Source organism: Thermobia domestica, chromosome 1 (assembly GCF_964235325.1).
Source record: "Thermobia domestica chromosome 1, izTheDome1.hap1.1, whole genome shotgun sequence".
Taxonomy (NCBI): domain Eukaryota; kingdom Metazoa; phylum Arthropoda; class Insecta; order Zygentoma; family Lepismatidae; genus Thermobia; species Thermobia domestica.
Window position 1 is genome coordinate 59469115 of NC_137454.1, and position 20531 is coordinate 59489645.

Sequence of the window (20531 nt, forward strand, 5' to 3'; positions counted from 1 at the left end):
ATCTCGTTTTGGTTGTGATGGACCTGGTTCACCTGGTTTCACCCAGGCCTTTTTTCGTTTAGGGTTCTCGTAATGGATCCACTTCTCATCACCCGTAATAATTCGATGCAGAAACCCCTTTCTGCTCTGTCGTTGAAGCTGCAATTCGCAAATGGTTTTTCGTCTTTCAACGTCTCTGTCTTTCAATTCATGTGGAACCCAATGTGACATCTTTTGAATCATTCCCATGGCTTTCAAGCGTTTGGAGACTGTTGTTTGATCAACGCCTAATGCTGCTGCAAGTTGTTCCTGCGTTTGACACGAATCCTGCTCGAGCAATGCTGTCAATTCTTCGTCTTGAAATTTTTTTGGCTGTCCAGCTCGCTCTTGGTCTGCCAAGCCGAAATCACCACTTCTAAACCGTGCAAACCACTTCTGACACGTTCGCTCAGCTAGAGCATGGTCACCATACACTTCCACCAAAATACGATGACTTTCAGTCGCACTTTTCTGCATGTTAAAGTAATGCAGCAGGACACCCCGCAAAAACACTTTATCAGGCACAAATTGCGCCATGTTCACTTAACTACAAACTGGTGTTGTTGACGCTTTAATCCACTGCCCTATACTACGAACGATACGCGATGACAGGGGTTTGCAACACATGTGTGAATACACGGAACTGTGGGACGCTCCGTTCTTTGCGCCATCTCTTGTCCACCCGCACGAATTAATTCCTAGACCAAATATATATATATATATATATATATATATATATATATATATATATATATATATATATATATCGCAGATTAACTTGGAGCCATTAACATTACTCTACGAATACAACAAGCAGTTGAATCGATTACTACACTAATAAGTGATGCTAGTGTCAATCAATATCGACTTTAGCTGCCATCTGGTAGAATCGATATAACTATTTTTAGAACACTATATATATATATATATATATATATATATATATATATATATATATATATATATATATATATATATATATATATACAGTTTATCTTAAGAAACTGTAACATCCCTCACATGCAATATTGATATTATATTATGTCGTATTTTTTTTCTTTTTAAAAAATAAAGCAGAATAGTTAAAAATCAAAAGCATGAACTACAAAAGAAAATATTTTAATGGTTTCAGTCGAGGAACTACATTGTTTTTATAAGTTAAAAATATACAATATTAAAAAATCACAGTATGAGACCTTGTGCACTAACACAAAAGTAGGAAAATAAAAGTAGGAAACCTTGATTTTAAATTAAAATGTATATTGTATAATAGAAATACGAAGTTATTTTAACACTAAATTAGTTTTGTTGCACAAATATCAGCGCAGGAGGAAAAGAATTTATTAAAATTTAATTCATTTTTATAAAGGAAGTACATTTAATATTAAATTCTCGTTGAGATGTAACAGGGTTCCCACATTAAAAAAAAAAAAAAAAAAAAAAAAAAAAACTGTTTTCTCTGACAAGTTACATTTTTTTCCCTGACAAAAGTTCGTTTAATTTTACATTCTTTCGTAACCCCATTAGTTTAGTTAGATACCTAAACTAAATGTAGGTCACCAACTTCCCATAAAATGGGTCGGCCTAGAAAAATGAAAGGAAATGAAATCTTTAAGTTTAACGTTTCACTTTTATGACATTTATGCTAGAGGATAATTAAAGCAAGTGAATGATGATGGAACAAAAGTGTGGGTGAAAACAGGAGTGTCCGAGAAAACCCACGGACACGACGTTGTGGGCCGTTTACAAAACATGCGTGACTATATATATATATATATATATATATATATATATATATATATATATATATATATATATATATATATATATATGTACATAAAATTTATTTGGTCTACGTGATATGAAATTATACGTGAACATACATACGATATTAAGAGTATCAGCTACTGAGGAGTTTCACGGTCCAAGTCCAAAGACTGTCATTAGATTTCGATAAAATTTATATGGAACCTGTTAGAAAGTATACTCTTTGAAACTGAAGAAGTATAGTCGAAATCAGAACATCCCTGTCCAAATTATGCGTCAGCATGAACAGAATGAAGTCAGTGAATTACAATATTAACACATCAGTTAATTACGATATTAACTATTGAGGAGTTTCACGGTCTAGCTTCAATGATTATCATAGGCTCCTAAGGAAATTTATACATATATATAACGGGTGGAATTTGTAAATCGGTTAAAAAGACATATGTATCACAGTTCAGAAGGTTAGAAACGCCACACACAGTGTCTACATTAAGGGATTCTAGATGCTGTAGTTCAACTGATTTTTTCGAGTTAAAAACTTAATCACAAATCATGGCAGAACACAACTTGATATAACTTAATGCATCTGGAACCTATTACTCTATATTCTTGTATTGTATGATCTCTAAATCCCAAATAACTCAATTACTTCAAAGTTGACTTCATAATCGAAAACGACTACTTGGTTTCCCTGACATTAAAAAATCTTTTCAATAATTTCCCTGATATTAAAGAACTTTTCAATAATTTTCCTGTTTTTTCAGGTCTGTGGGAACCCTGTACAATAATTAACTAAGGATACAATGCTTCAAAGGAGATTGAAGAAAAGGAAGAAAGAAGTTTCGGGTAAGTTCAAAAAGTCTTTGGTTATTTTCTTTAAATGAAATAGCTAACACACAAAACGAAACCACTAAACTCTACATAGCTTTACATTTTATTACAAATCTATTACTGCGAAATGTGTATATTTTAATTACTTCTAGTTATATTGCTATCGTACTCGGTAAAACACATGATTGTGAGTAGCTGTGACAAACCACAAAAATTCTTAGTGATAACAATATGTTCTCTCGGACTAAAAATGGGAAAATTTCATTATCACTTATTTGTTAATAAAGAATAATGTTACTACAATTTCTTTAGGCTCGCAGAAAAGCTAAACCCGTTGGTACAAAAGCTATGCAACAATACGAATCTATACATATATGTTTCTGCGAATATGGAAATTACTCACGTTAATTTAACATTACTGTGCATGCTGAAAGCAAATTTGTATTTTGTGGAAACACGAGGCATGGATCATCTGGAGCAACGTAAAACGGAAATCTGCAAGCGAATCAACATGAATAAAGCGATCATGCATTAAATTAATAATAATTTTGCCTTGTGCGTCGAGTACTCGATTATTAACAGCGTAAAATACAGTAAATATATACTTGCAATGTCACAGGCTATCCATACAGTTTTTATGTATTTAAAAAAATCTAGTAACATGTATATCTTTTATGTATTTGTATATTTGTCTATACGTCCAGACTTCTTACGAAAAGAAAAGTTAACTAATTTATTAGTATATACTAAATGTACTAGTATAATAATAATTAAAACACCATTTGTATTACATTCCATTTTTCCTTATTCCATAAGCACAATAATCAATATTGAAAGCATGTTTAGCTGCTACTCAAGTATTGTGTATAGTTAATTTAGTTATCTGCAACTACTTGCAAGAAACTTATTTATTTTTATATGTACACATATTTACCAATTATGTTTAATACATTGCTTGCACACATTATCGGTTGATATTTTGATACAGAGGAAACAGTGAAACAAGGAATCTTAAAACAAATCTCGTATAATCAAGTTAGAAAATACAATCCTCTCATTCTGTGTTATGAGTGCTGTACTCCAAAATGTGAGTAAACAATGTGATTCAAGGGTGTGGTCACCAGCAAAATAAATAAATAGCATATTTCACACATAAACTGTATATACGAAGCTATTTTCTTTTATAATTGCCTCCATAATAAATAGGTTGAAATACATACAAATAAAACTACAGGAAATAAGATGAGAAATGCAATTGTTTTCACCATGAGTAAGAGAAGCTGAGAATTGCAATTATTTTAAGGTAAATGAAACAGGTTGAGATTCGTAATTGTTTTAAGCGTGAGTGAAAGAACCTGAGTTACAAATCTTTTGAGCGTGAATGAAAGAAGCTGACAATTTCTGTTTTACCCGTGAGTGAAAGAAGATGAGAATTGTTTTGAGCGTGAGAACCAATTAGTAACTTATGTCTTTTTACATTATAAATATTTAAACATATCCACAAGATGTCTTCTCTTCTGGATAGAACATAGCATATTGTTCAACATTATATAATCGCTGTATAATCATGGCCATTAAAAGTATTCTCAAAGGTCTAAACTCTTAAGAGTACAACTTCTGCTACCAACTATTCTAGCCAGCAATTTAAGTAAAACAGTCATGTTCTGGATTTTATCTTATGCACGATAATTTACTTTTAGAAAGCGCTACATTAACAACGTTTTATATACTATATTTCTATCAGTTGGCACTACCAAAACAATGGAAATGCGAAACCCAAGTTTTGAGACGATAGCAATGAAGCTGCACAGCTCGCTTAAACACGACCAAAAACATTTTATGATTGTAACAATTGTCTTTGCATTGTTTGAAACAAATTGTGAGTGTACACGACTTATTCGCAAATTGTCTCAAAACAAGCGTTTTGCAGATTTGCGTTTTCGGCGTAGGTCGAGCCGACAGTATACGAATGTTGTTACGCAAATCTTTCTCTCTCTGCTCCTCTTCATTTATTTTTAACTTACAAAGGCCAAGACAAGTAGGTTTTCCCGTTCTTATCTTACAAAGATTATCTAAAGTGAATAAACGTAAACTCGCTCTTTTAATAGTACTCCAAAAATCTTCTTCAAAATATTTTGATACAATACACTACTGTAATATATTAATCCCATAGTAATATATTTATCTATTAATAATATTCGGCAAAGGGAATATCAAATTAACACACTCAATATTTTTATAAGTGAGAACACAAAAGCGTTTGATCAAATTTAAGCGTAAGTATGAAATGAGATAGTCATATTAATAACGAAATATATTAACATTGGCTTATTTTTACTGCGGAAGACAAGTGAAGACAAGTCCATTTCATTTGACAGATTAAGATGTCGAAAGCTTAATAATGGAATTCTAAAAGCACCAAACTCATTTCTTACTCAAAATCTAGTGCTCGTTTATCGATAAAAGTAATATTGCTAATAAGAAGAGGAAGCACGGGAAAATGACTAGTGTTTTCTTGCAAAGCACTTATTTAATATGATTGCGATACGTATTTTCTTTAAATTCAAAAGGTAATTACACTGTTCAGTGAAAATCCGACAAAAAGTGGTGTTGTGAATGAATCTATACCAGCGCAGAGAAAAAAAAAAGATATGTACCTTTTGAATTTATTTAGAAGATAGCTCTTCAAAGTCTTATGTTAACAATGTTATTTCCTTTAGTTACGTACGAATATCTTACAATAGTTAGAAAACTTAACAGAAACGTTAGGTTTTTAACCTGGATCATATTGAATTTTCCAAACCTTTAACTTTAAATAATAATAATAATTTGCGTGCTCCGCTAACATCAGAATATACACAATGAAAACAAAGAAAATGTTATAAATTACATAGAAAGCGTAATACGATAGATTTTAAAATGCACAATCAGCGATTACCAGCTATTCTAATTTCACATCTACGCGAAAACATCTATAAAATAACCTTAATATAATACTCTGAAAACATCTCGTTTTTGTAAATTAAAAACATTCCATAAACAAATAATGGAAGTAATTTTCAGATTTCAGGAGTTGCCTTAGTAATTCTGTTATGTAAGTAGTTTTGGCATTTTCTCTTTCACTGCGATACAAAGCAATCATACTTGATCTTTCGACTCAAGTACATATATTCTTCATATGACCCGTTTCTTCTCATGCATAATGATCTAAGTTTAAAAAGTAATGGTAGATAAGCTTGCGTACAAGGGAACTTAATAACATTTCTCACAAATCATTTATCCTTGCCATTAAGATTTAATTGTTTCTTACATTTACTGATACTGATGATTTAGAAGTATATTTCTCCAGGAATTACTGGAATCGTTTAAAAATTCGGTAGGTACAATAACTTAATATTTATAAAAGTCCCGCAAGAAGTATCAATATTTTCGTGATAAAAAGTAAACTGACGTAGATGTCATTATATCACGCAACACACTTGATACTTATGCTTACACAAGTTTATTATACTTTTATACGAGAAGCGTGAAACAAATGTCTACTATAGTATACATTTTATACATTTGTCAACACTGGAGTTTCATACTAACTATACGTCCACTTTCATTGCTATGACAACTTCCGTATCACCAAAATTAATATTTATTAATTTATTTACTTAGTTTAACGACTCATATTTATGCTCCGAGGCTAAGGAGATGTTACTAAATGAAATGCTGAAATGAAGAATGTGGAAGGAAACGAAAGAACTCCGACACTTGGCAAGATTTGAAATTAAATCAGGGACACTACGCATCGGAGGTACTGAGCCCTCGGCGTTAAGACGGACAGAAAAAGTGTTTACAAAAATTGTCAGCCTTACCTTATGCGGTTTATTGTTCGCTTATTATCTGCTTTCCTTGAATACCTTACACCACTGATGAATACGGTAGTCAAAATTCACCACAGTGTACTTTTTAAATTTATACTGCATTACAGACACTTACACCTTTCTTGTACAGGAATTTGACCATTCGATTTTATAAACAAGCTGATTCACGTTAACCTGTCATTTTCCTTTTACAATTCAGAAGTGTCATGCCAATGAAAATGAACGAAGAAACAAAAAAAAAGTTTGTCAGAGTGAGATTCCAGTGATGCCAAACAAAATTAATGCTAGGAAGAGGGCAAATACTGTTGATCTGTGTCTTGGTTTATTTTTCGATATTTCGCAAACCTCACTGTTTGCTTATCTCCGCTACTGCTCCGTTTCTTGAACCACTTAATTTCTCATTTCTCTCTCGCGTTCCGTAAGGATTCAGCACTTTGTGTTCAATTGCATGCCTTTCCTCCTCCTCTTAGAATTAGTAACTGTACACAGATCAATTTATTTTAACTAATAATAGGAAAATATTTCTAAGTAAACATTCTAGAAACAAAACTCGAAGTAAAATTTGAACGCTTCTCGTATTAATGTCAGTAATAAAAACATGTTGGACGAATATTTGCACCAATTATTATTATTTGCTAACGCAGGTAAACTTCTACGAATTTTCTGAGAAAAAAAAGCCATTAACTCTTGGATTTATACTACTCTTTAATTACGGAAACTTCTTTTAAACGTATAACTTCTACAATTGCTTCATGATTTTATACAATTTAACAACTACGATGAAACAGATAACTATAATAAAACTGCGAAGATCATAACATTTCTTCCCACTTCAATAAAAAGAAGGAAGGAAAGTGATTACCCTATAAATTACTGAAACAGAGCGAGTGTACCAATTTAGCTCGTTATTTTATTATCTATTGTGTTCGGCATTCTTGTTCCCTTTGTTTATAAATCCATCAACTAATTCAGAATACTACAGGGAATGTTTACAATATTAAGAGTTTATTTACATCCACAGGTATAAATGAAGTGCGTTTTAATCAGAAAATATCTACAATAGTCGTTTTCTAGTATAAAAGTATTCCATATAGTGTAAGGCAACACATGAAAGTAACTATTTGATATTACTACCAAGTGACATGATACAAAACTACATTTAAAAACGCGCACACGTCTTAGAAAGAAAGTATTCCAGTCACTCAAAGGTTATCCCTAAATATTTTCTTTATAAAAGAATCGAGATTCTTCACTATTTTACACCAGGTCAGAAAAAACTAATCTACACAATCAATAGAAAATTAGACTGATCTTCTCTTCCGTAACAGGGATATGACGAAATAGTTTAGAGATTCTATGGCACATCAATATTAATGCATAACTTATAACTGGCTCTATGTTTAAGTAAATGTTATAAAGAATATTCACTTCCATCTTATTTCAAAGCTCGTCTTGAAATACGTGAATATTTTGCAAGTGTTCTCCATAATCGGTTGCTTCGCTTCCAACGAATACATCGTGGTTATCAAGGATTTCCTTGAATGAGAGAACATCATCATGATCATCATCTGAAGAAGCAAATAAATGATCCACTTCTTCTTCAGCAATTTCGCTGAAAGGAAATAATTATCTTATTATTTTCCCTTACTTATACACATTTCTCTTTATTTTAAATGTACACTGCACCTACTTTAATTTTAAGCCAAAAATAATCTATGAGTAAGGATTATCGCCCACCGCACAGTTTGGGAAAATGTACATAAGAAAATATATATTGAAGCCAAACTAAGCAACACAAGAAAATATATATTGAAGCCAAACTAAGCAACAAAACTTCTATTACTTTTTTTAAACCCATTTTGAGAATAAATTTACAAACTGCGCACAATTCAATCAATAAATAATTTTTATGTTAGTTCTATAAAATAATATATCTTTAAATAAAACGAAACTGAAACTGCTAGAGCTGTTAAGTTGTTAATAATACAATTTTGACTGAGAGGCAAAACTGTCGTTCATTACATAATCAAACAACTTATAAGGCTGTGGAAAACTTTAGATAGTCAAGATAACTAATATACTGACTAAGCCACTGCTAGGATAGTCTTTTGTAGAGTTGGTAGTGCCAATTCACTAGTTGCCGACCTAAATTCGTGAATACCTATACGATTACTTCTAAACTTTTACATTCTACAGAGGGTTGACTATGATCTATAGTCTAACTCTCTTGAAGGAGCGAGTGTGGAGAGAACGGGCAAATTTCCGCGCGTCATGAACTTGCATAATGATCTATCAACCCGTCAAACATATTGAATTCAAATCCCGACCTGTCTCCAAGCCCAAGTAAATAGTAGATTTTGTCCTTCGCAACCTTCTGAATAGGGGATTTAAAAAGATGGTATGCATTCTTAGAACGCTAAATAAATTTAAAATAAAACTCTTTTCACTCTCTCTTATCATTTTCGCTATATATGATATAAAGCAAAACCAATCAATCAATCACTATACACTTCTGGTCATAAAAACCTAGACTAGCTTCCAGAGACTAAGTCCAAAAAATTGATTCTTACGTCCCTCGGATCTGTGATTATTTTTCTTCCATTTTGACAGAGTAACATGCGTAGTCCTACAAGAGAATACATCATCTTCACATTGCCGCCAAGTAAATATTAATTGGCATACAGAATACAATCATAACAGTTTACAAAAAGAAACATAAATAATATACTGATGCTGGGTAATGCGGGATGATTCAGGTCTGTAAGCGATAGGATCACCAAGAATGCTATATACAGGGAGATGGGGCACTTCCGAAGTCATGCTTTCGTGATGCGGTGGATTAACGTCATGGAATCCTGCAGAGCAACTTATTTTACCGTGGGTTCGAATTCTGTCTGCGAAAAATTTTTATTTAAAAGTAAAGAATCTGAATTTTATTGTGACGAACATTTATGTTTCATGTATGGTCACAAAAATATTATAAATACGTCACAGCTACGTAATATACGAAATTAAATCATACTAATTAAATCAAATCACAATCTCTTCTCGCCTTGTCTCGTCTTGCAGACTGATGCCTCCGAAGGTGCTGCGGCGTTTTTAATAGCCTATCTTCATGAGTCCTTGTAGATCCTCAGGCTGCTGATGAAGTTCATCCTTTTTCGGATGACATGTTGATTGATGGCATTCGTCTTCTCCAGAGTGTTATTGTTGCTGGTGAGCACGTGGAGCGTCGTCATGCAATATAGTCATTACTAAGTTTCAAACTTAAATCTTTTAACGTAATAAAACACAAATATGATATCAACATAACAAAAATATCTGATAATGAAGACAATTTTCTGAAAAATCAACACATTACTCGGCACCAACATCATTACTTATAAGACTAAATCCAAACAGTTTCAAAATCTTGACTAGTAGCTTCATACTTGACTTGCACGTTAATCTTCTGTAAGCACTTCAATTTGTTCGTCCAATTTGGCCAAACCTATTTGGAAGACGATCATAAGTTTGATTTTTGGCTTCCAATTCCTGTGTCGTTATTGTTACTTTTCTTTTCTTCACTTTGGCTATTTCTTCTATAAATTTCTTTTATCGCTTTTTTTTGCAGAGACAGTTTCCAACTTGAGTTAGCGTTCTTAACCAACACCAGCAAATCCTTACCGATTTCAAATCTGTCCAATTCTCTTGCATCTACTATAGAATCGTATACTGATAGTTGTGCAATAGTTGAATCTTCATAGAGGTTTCCCACTAAAATATCTCCGTTGACTGAGAAGCCCTTCTCAACGGAAACTTTCCCCTGCGAGATGGCCAAGAGTATAGTAACTGTTTTTTTTCAAGTTCAAGAAACTCTTCATTTTTCAGTAAGCCCATCCAAAAGATATCTAATCTGGTTTCCTTCTTGGAATAAGCTTTCATATCAATTCCTACTCTTTCTTGACTAATGAGTTCCCTGGACTTCCTATCTTCATTCTGTGCCACAGAAGCAGCTATCACATTGGATCATACAAGAATGTTCAACGCTTTTTCATCTGTAATAACGTTTCATCTGGACTGAACGATATCTTGTGAGAATTTACATCTGAAAGTGCCTCAGTTAACGGATATCTGAGGCGACATTTTTCAAGTAACTTCTTTACTAAGCTAACCAAGCCTTTTAAAATCTTCCCTGAGCTGGAGAACTTCAGCACTCCTCAAGCTAGGGCATTTCGTCAATGCAACACGAGTCGCACAACCAATATCAATATCTCGCTCATTTCAAGTTTCCTTCAGTCATCTCAATTTGTTGCAATGGCACCTCTGCCAAAGCCTCTTTGAACACCGATACACTTTTTGAGAAGGTTCATAAAGTTTCCATGAAGAAAAGGGGCCATGGGTGAATCTGTCTGAAACTCCCTCAAAAAGGGGCTCCAGGTCTTCGGCAACTGATTGGAAGAAAGCTATCCTCGATTTCAACAGTTTGTCTTGAAGCGCTACACAGATTTTCTTGAAACTGGCTGAGTTCTGGATGGTTTGAATTTTGTTCTGTATGATCAAATCAATCAACTTTTTAACATTTTCAATAATATCTAAGGTTCTTCTGGCTACTTAAATGTTGTCGAACCATCTCACACTACAAAATTTCAGTGGAAATAGTGAAGAATTAGTGAGCTATAATTGTACCGCAGCGAATAGGTGAGTCCTTAAACAGAGAGCACAGGTTATCTGGTATTTAGGCTTTATACATTGCCTGGCAGTAGTTTTGACTTCGATGGACTAACAGTTTGTTATAAAGTTTACAGTTTAGACCTATTATATAATCGCTTTATTCTAAGTTATGTTTGTATGTGTTTTTACTTTAGGGTTAGAAAAATTTTATTACTTCCAGACCAACTATGAAACCTGCGGGATCAAATACTTAAACATATAATTTGAAGTAATCTCGACTGTTTAGCATGCTGATGGGAGAGAAAGATTCATGTCCAAGTACAGAGTCGGAACCATGAAAAAAGAGAGCGGGGGCAAGATTCCAGAATCGGACAACGTTACTGTTGCAATTGTACCTTTTATACCGATAACTTAAGACCAAAATATGTAGACCTATTAGCCAAACTGGATTTATGTTACTCGAGTATCTGGTATTCAAGAACGGCGCCTAGACACGAGTTTTTCGAGCGATATATACAGTGTGTAACAAGAAGGTCGGGACAGTGGAATATCTCGAGAAATACACTTGAGTTTTGGATCTATGGACCTTTCAATTTCATTTTCTCACGATTTTGGCAGCCTATAACTCCGAAAGTAAGCATTTGTGCATCCAGGTTGGTCTATACTTTTTGTCTTATCTTGGTGTCAGGAATCACGTCCCGAACGTTGTCTGTGTTGTTTTGAAACACCCTATATACCTAGGTATATATATATACATATATCTGAACTTTGAACGGTGTAAAATGCAATTGTATTCAAATTTAAGAATTTCGGTGCGTTTTCACCTTTAATGTATGTCCTTACCTAGGTATGGTCATATTTATAGGTAAAAACATTACATAATATCTTGGATACTTACTCATTGCTAGGCACTACCCATGACAAGATCTCATTTGAGTTTAACTTCCCGTCATGATCCTTGTCGTATTCTTTGTCAAATTTATCCTTTTCCACAAGAAGCCACTCTTTATCATGTTTTCGTCCTAAAATTACACATAATAAATAAACTGAATCCTCACACAACAGAAGTATCAGGTTGTCTAAAAAGTATTGAGACTTTTAAGGTTAAAATTGAGAGAAGATTTACCGTGATTTGAAAATAACGTTATGAAATCACATATGCACTATTTTGTTCTGTCATTTTTTCGAAACATCATAATCCCGTCGCGATAGAACTTCCGTGGTTTTTGGTCAAAAATTGTGACACAAGGTTTTCAGCCCTCTTTTGAAACTAGATTAACACCATTCTGGGATTTCTTGAAAGATCGAAACAAATGATAGTCTGACAGTGCCAAGTCCGGGCTATGCGGCGAATGCATTAAAACATGCCAGGAAAAGTTCTCTCAATTTCTGGCAAGTTGTTAAAGATGTATGCGGTCTGGCGTTGCCAGTGTGGTACAATACCCTTTCTGTTGACTAGTTCTACCGTTTCTTTTGAATTGCTAGGTGCTCTCGCGCAAATTGTCAACAGTACAGTTCCGAGTCTATCATTCTGCCCGGTGGCAGCAGCTTGTAGTGCACGTTGCACTTCAAAAATGAAATGAAATGAAGTGAAATCTTTAAGTTTTACGTCCCACGGTTATGCCGGTTAAGCTAAAGGAGACGGTGATAATGAGAGATGAGTGAAACGGTGGAATGAAGAAAGTGGGAGGAAACGGGATAACCCCGAGAAAACCCACGAGCACGGTGTTTGTCCACCACAAAGTTCACTTGGCGGGGGCTGGGATCAAACCCGGGACCCCAAGCACCAGAGGTGAACGCTCTACCACTGAGCCACCGCGCCCCCCACGCTGCACTTCAATTTCACCAAACACACAGTATAACCTTGCTGGGCATCACTGTGAGCCTTGACACAAAATGTGGAACTTTTTCTCTCCTTGATCACGATCTTTGTGGCACATTGTTATCGTAGGTTATCCACTTTTCATCACTCGTGATAAACCGCAGCAGAAATGACTCGAGTTCGTTACGTTTCAGCAGATTCGCAGACAGAACATCGATCAAGTAAATGTTTTTGAGTCAGATCATGTGGCACCCGAACGTCGAGATTCTTTTTGTAGCCAGCTTAACCCAAGTGGTTTAACATTGTTTGGTAATAAATGTTCAGGTCATTGGCGATGTCGTGACTGCTTACATGTCAGTCTTCCTCGAATTTTTCCGGTATATCGTCCACTTTTACTTTGATTGGTGACCCACTATGAGGAGATTTTGGACATAACCTGGACATCAAAACTAGAACGAAAGCGACTATCCCATATTTCGGTTGTTTCTTTTGATAACGTATCTTCCCATAAACAGCACAAACGAACCTCTTTACGAACCTCCGCAGCATTTGTGCCTTTATTGAAATAAAATTGTAAAATGTAGCGCAGTTTTGCGTAAAGCACACTCATCTTCACAGTACAATACTTTACGTCTGATTGTGAAAATAAATTCCAACATTTTTTTGCATATCTAGCAACTTCAACTTGTTTGCTGTCGAATGACGGTAAGCCTGACTCGCTGTGGCTCTTGGGACACTAATGTCATCTCGTGCGCAAAAGGAAAAACACTTTTTAGACTACCTGATACCTATTTCAATTTGTCACAGCAAGAAGTTTAGAATCAAATCAACACTCTTAAAATAAACCAATCACACTTAAAATACATCACAAAAAATGTGAGAAACTTCAGTCTGAAAAATGTGTATAATATACGAATAGGGCCGTTCAAATGAAATCCGTTTGGCGAGCAGAACACGCCCTCATGTGGATACATAGATATGATTTTCAATACTACGTACTACAAAGTGCACATGTACAATATGTACAATACTAATAAATTGTCAATGTTTTGTATCCTTACAGAAATAAAAGGGTGAGGATGGTATACAACTAATTAAAAGAACAAATGCGTGGAGCTACGACCTTTTAAGATTAACAGCCTATTGTTTCTATTTCTTTATTAAAGCTATACCAAGCGCAAAATTTCCGTACAAATTTAGAGCTGGCGACCAGTGTTCTCTAGGAATGGTTTCTTATTAAAATCACAAGGCTGCGCAGTTTCTGTTTCGCACGAAAATAATTGTCACTGAGTGAGAATTATTTTACTTTGATCCGAAAACTTGAATCGACAACTGGTACTTCAATGCAGAGAAAGAAAGAGCTTTACACAAACATGAAGTATTAAGGTAAGATATTTTTTAACATATATGTGATTTGACCAATTCAAAATTGATTATTCTGAATCTAATTGTCTGGTTTTGAAATTTTATGCCCTGATGTAATCTCTTTCTTTGTCAAGTCAAAGGCCTTGGGGGGGGGGGGGGAGAGGCCTCTCATAATTTGTACGTGACAGATACTGGCGACAATCATTTTTCGATTGGCGAGTGCGTCTGAGTTCGAAATTTTGCGCCCTGGCTATACAACACATATAGCAATAATTTGTAGTGTATTAGTGACGTAGAAGAATTACGCCCTTACCGATTATTACCATTTCGTCATTCCTCTCAGATGGGAACGCAAGTGAAACGCTGGAAATCTGTATGGGGCATCTGATGAACTAACAGTGATATTACATCGCTACATTGGATAAGGGGTGAGTGTGACTTTCCGAATGCTGCAACCAAGAACCAACATGTACAGAGCTATGGGCATGCAAAGAACCTTTCCCGAAAGGGTTCATGTGGTTGCCGGCTACTGTCATTGAGGCATACTGAAGATTCGCAAGGTGCACAACTGCAAAATTAACTCACAGTACTACCGGTAGAAGATCCTGAGCCCGATTTACTAGCAATGTACGGAAACGAGATCAAAATGGTTCGCATCTATGAAGACAACGCTTTCTAACACATCTCAAGATCGTCTCTCGCATTCTACCAAGATATGGACAGAGCTACTGCAATACAGGCCGTAAGTTTCAACGATACACACGAGAAATATCCAGACGCAAGTCCAAGGTAGTTTTGTTCATTTGGACTGCTTATACGAGCTTTGGGCAAGAGACGTGTAACAACTGTTGAACGGACTCTGAAAATCTGTGAAAGAGGAATGAACGATTCCCCTCGTAGTTTTTCAACAGAGCCTTCTGCAATGGCAACTACGTTGTCGGGCTATAAATTCGGAACCAAGGAAGATACATCGAACACTGTAGCACCTAACCCATGGAACTTCGCAACTATTTGTGTAATTTGCACACACAAACCCCGAAACAGCCTAGGTAATAGTACACCGCAAGCTTCTATAAAATAGTGACTCTAAGTAGAATTGAGCGTGCTGTAACCACTGAAGGCATTGACTAGTATATTCCACCTCAAAACTTATTTTAACTAATTATTAATAGCTTCAGAAGTTTAAATTCTAAATTTTCGCGATACGTCCTATGGGACTATATGACACACCGGTTTGGAACCACTGTCCTAATGCCTTAGATCGCTTTACCACGGCAAATTTTATTACGATTTATAGCATGATAAACAATACTGGAATTCAGTTCCCCTGTTCAAACTTTAAAGACGACAGCCGGGAACAATGAGCCGGATAAAAATATCTGAGAAGAAAATTGATGTTTGTGCCATCCTTACGAAAAATAAATAGCAATTTTACAGTATAAAAAGGGGACTCTGGGACGGACCTTGATATTAATCAGAAAAGTGTAGTACGCTCTTCGTCCTGTACCACTTTCTCCCTTTCTAATGGACTGTCAATCACTTCAGAGGTTTCCAACTTTCTTATAGGGAGCAGAATGATTTATCAGAGAAAATGAGAAACAACGCTTAGATACTTTTCTTCCTTTTTCGAGTTATCAATAATGGATGTGAATAGTACAGAGTAAAAATTCACGGACAAAGGATGTTTTTAAACGGTTTCGTAGTAAATAACCTTACAGCTATTTTTTAAATGAAATTTACTACGTACCACTTTCTCCAATAAACTCCTGGAAGTCAATAAAACCATCACTGTTAGTATCTTTGTCCTCCAATGTATTCTTAAGGATCACAGGAAGCATATCAGGATTTTCCTCTGGGTGAGTAAATTTTAAAAATTCCTCTCTATCGAGTATTTTATCTTTATTTGAATCTGCAGCAGCAAACATTACTTTATCATCTGAAAGAAACTATTAACGTGCAAGATAATGAAACAAATCTAAATTAATGTGATACATTATGTTAGCAGCAAGAATACTACGTTTAAAATGATAATAATGAAATATAACAAAGTAAGGCTTAAATTTATCCAACTTTTGAAACGTAAACGAGACATAGTTAATAAAAACGTAAATGGTAAATTGATGAGTTGCGTAAAACTGATTCTTTAGTGTCTTGAGTAACTGACATTATAGTTTACAAGAGTTATCCAAGATAGATTCTGGACTTCTGTTGTGACGAACAGCTGAAACTGTCAACTATGGAGACATTCATACATTTTGTAGTTTGAAGAAGAACAAGATACAAACCAGAGCTGCTATTCTAAATTCTTAGTACAGTTGATTTAAGAGTATTTTAAATAATCATACATATTAGTTAATTCTCATGAGAATATGAGAATAACTTGGTTTTTCCAAATAAAAACCACATTAATAATAACAAAAGATGTTGTCATATATAACTTGAATTTATTTCTTAAGTACAATCGCATCAATAACAGAGTTCCCACTTATTTTACAAGCACAAATTTCCTGACTTCTTCAGGTCACGATTTACAAATTTCCAGGTCTATATATAATGACAAACGGAACACCATATTTTTCCCAACCACAAGGTTTTTCATCTTATATACTGTATATACGTATATTGTGTGTGTGTGTGTACATTGAGAAGTCTTGCAAAACTTTTTTTTTTTTTTTAAACTAGCATCAATTATACGCTTCGCTGGGTTAAAATAACAAAAAATAATCGTATGTCCGTTAGTCAGTCACTTCTTACTATTACTGAAGCGCACTCAAATCGATAGAAACAAAGAAAATATAATGAAAAATCAGAAAATAATAAGTAATCTATATAAATAAAAAATGAATATTACTATTGTGAGCTGAATTTGGATTTAAACGGCATCGGAAGTGTCACTCTTCATCTCAGCTAGCCCGAAAACTGTGGATTCGACACTAATATTGATCATTTTTATATATCTTCTACTCCCCCTCCCCTAAGTTGCACCGTCAAAGTGAAATGACAAAAACCATCCCAGGCCCGAACCTCATCTACGTTGAAAATGAATAAGAATGGTCGGGTGGTTCAAGAGTTATTAAGTCACAAAAATAGTCACTTTTATTTTTATTTATTTTACATTAGGTGTATGCATGTGATTGCCGTTAGATGGTGTATTTTTTTCCACCCGCATTTTGTTTAATGTGGAAACTTGTATTTAAGACGCATATGTGTCAGCTTCAAAACATCCTGCAATTTATTCGATCGGGATATCAAAATCGTGATTTCTTTCCATTGTAAAAATGTCCACTTTTGTTCCGAAATAACACCATTTACGGTATTATTATTATTGAAAGAAAAGTGTGACGGAATCTCATGGTATGCTTGTGAAAGCTTACAATTAACATGCCCTATCACTCAGTGTGTGTAAACGATGGTTTAAACTATTCAAAGATGGTGATTTCAGTGTTGAGGGCAAAGAACATGAAAACTTTTGAAAAAGTTCTAAGACGTTGGTGGATGATTCATCTCAAAAAGCTTGCAGAAGCATTGTAAGTTAATTAAGCAAGTGTTTCCACACTTCTACATCACTTCGGGAAGATCCAAAGAAGAAAAATGGGTCCCGTAGAAATTAACGGAGTCATGGAGAAACGAAAAGCACTTGTGAAATTTTGATTGCCAGGTAAAATCTTTTCTTTATCGAACTGTTTTTGGAATGAAAAGTAAATTTATTTTGATGATCCAAACCACAAAAGATTATGGAATGATCCAGGCCATCCATCCACATCTTACACGAAACACAATAACCACGGGAAGAAGGTTTTATTCTGCATCTGGTGGTATCAAAAGAGTGTCTTCTACTTTGAGCTGTTGAAACCTAGTCGAAATTATTATTGAACGCTATCAGCGACGACTCGATTTGAACCGGCTTTGAAGAAAAATCGTACAGAATGGCCCAACAATCATGACAGTGTCATGTTCCTTCACGACAATGCTCGACCACATGTTGCTAAGCCTGTCTGGAAAACGATGGAAGCACTGGGCTGGGATGTTTCTCCACCTTGCGTATTCAGTAGACATAGCCCCTTTTGACTACCACTTGTTTCGTTCGATGCAGCGTGGACTTTTGGAACAGTGACTCAATTCTTATGAAGTGAAAAATTGGAATGATGAATGGATTGTCTCAGAAGATGGAGACAATCAATAATGTAAATGAGAGATAGGCGAAGTTTGTAGCTAACGACTGACAATATTTTGAATATGTTTTATTTATTTATTTATTTTCGTTTAATAAATAAACCACTATGTTTCACTTGTCGAAAAATCCCGGAAGTCATATCCATACATCTAATAAAATATTCCCTATCAAATACCCGGGTACGGCAAAAATAGAAGTACGTTCTGAGAAGTAAAAATACATACATAAAACTCCCTATCTTTTCCAGATTTTTTTCAGCTTTTCATGAAATTCCTTGATTTTCCAGAACTTTTTACGAATAAACTGAATTCCCTGACTTTCTCAAAATTTCCAGGTCGGTTTTAACTCTGAATAATAAATACATTTTTAAAAAATAAAAGGTTGAAGAAATGAATCCATAATTAGGTCGTAGCCAAAATAACTGAAGCATATATTCACAGCCTATCTGTGACAAAACAAATAAGTTGAATAAATGAATATTATATATATATATTTTTTTTATTTAACATTCGGAACAGAGGCGAACGAATGTATGTATATATCAGTATATCATCTTGGTAATATTAAACTACGAAATTCTCTGTAAAATATTCGCCCCTGGAAATCAAACTAAGTACTTACCGGATATTTGCCAGTCTGATCCGGTAATATCAGTCAGTGAATAATCGTTGCCAAAAATAAATTATTAAAAAAAAAAAAAGTGATGCTGTAGTCGATACTGATAATAACTGTTGTAATGAAAATGCCCACAAAGCGTTTTTCTTTTTTTTTTAATCACTAATATATACGGACCCATAAATTGTCCATGAAAATTAGAAAAGAGTGTAGAAAGTACTAATACATGAAACCAGAGTGTTAGTTTAAAAGAAAAAATATTAATTATTAATTGTAAATAAGAGAAAGAAATAATCAACACAAATATGAGTGCCCAGTCTCAATAAAAATAGAAAAACAGAAATCCATTGAGTTATTGATCGAAGAAATATAAATTCAAAAACTAATATTTCGTTTTAAACACACATGTTTAAAACAACATTTCGATTATTTTATTTACATAATTATTTTCTTTCTTTCTTTTTTTATAAAAAAAATACGTCCGAAGAGAAAAATGTTTCAACAAATTATCGTCCACCGTAACATTTTATTTCCGTTAGAACGTTTCGATTTCTTCGTTAACACATCCCATGTTCTAATATAAATATACACTGACACACACCTACGTTGGCCATCATTGGTTCAATTCCATTTTTAAGAAAGAAAAAAAAAAACTATTATAGGGTGTAATATACACAGCAAAAAATGAGATGAAACAACACAAAATGACTACCACTTTAGCGTGTTACTTGTGTGTTAATACATCCAGGACATAGTCTTCCGAGCATACCAGAAGTAGTCAGTGAGAATCTGAATTGAATTTATTGTTTGATATAAGCAAAGCCTTACGCAGTATATTTGGCATTTATACCAAGTAACGAATAACGTTCTTTGTTTTCTGTATGCATTAAACTAGCAGAAATGAGAAAACAGGCAAAATTACGTTGCCAATAAAACCCGAATGAAATAACTACAAAAAATTTCTTTGACACCAGGCGGGAAACTTCCAAAATTTTTAGAACTAAGAAACGCGACTTTTTGAAAGATAAAATTAAGGAACTTGAAGATAATGGTAAAACTAAAACCATTCGAGACATGTACAAAGGGATCAACAAATTTAAGAAAGGCTATCAACTTCATGCTTATGTATTAAAGAAAGCTGACGGAACAGTTCTCACTGATACAGATAGCATCTTAAATAGGTGGAAAGATTTCTTTGACGATTTGCTTAACACGCAGCCAAAAACTAATGTGCAAGGAAGAAGGGAAATACACACCGCACAACCATATATTCCAGAACCAGCCGAACAGAAGTAGAAATCACTATAAAAAAATTAAAGAAACATAAATCTCCGGGTGTAGACGAAATTCCGGTTGAGTTAATTTTAGCTAGAGGTGAAAAATTGTCGAACAAGATACACAAACTCATTCT

General features: G+C 34.3%; 1 protein-coding gene across 3 annotated transcripts in view; it reads right to left on the reverse strand.

Moving 5' to 3' along the window:
- Window positions 1-1121: 1121 nt before the first annotated feature.
- LOC145685117 (reticulocalbin-2) overlaps window positions 1122-20531 on the reverse strand; it is a 34257-nt gene continuing 14847 nt past the window's right edge. For all 3 annotated transcript variants that reach the window (XM_081757471.1, XM_081757468.1, XM_081757464.1), the window contains exons 5-7: window positions 16079-16277; window positions 12043-12166; window positions 1122-8103 (exon numbers count right to left, since the gene is read on the reverse strand). In XM_081757471.1, the coding sequence (XP_081613597.1) occupies window positions 7932-8103; window positions 12043-12166; window positions 16079-16277 (495 nt within the window). In that variant the 3' untranslated portion in view covers window positions 1122-7931. The remainder of the gene's footprint in view (window positions 8104-12042; window positions 12167-16078; window positions 16278-20531) is intronic.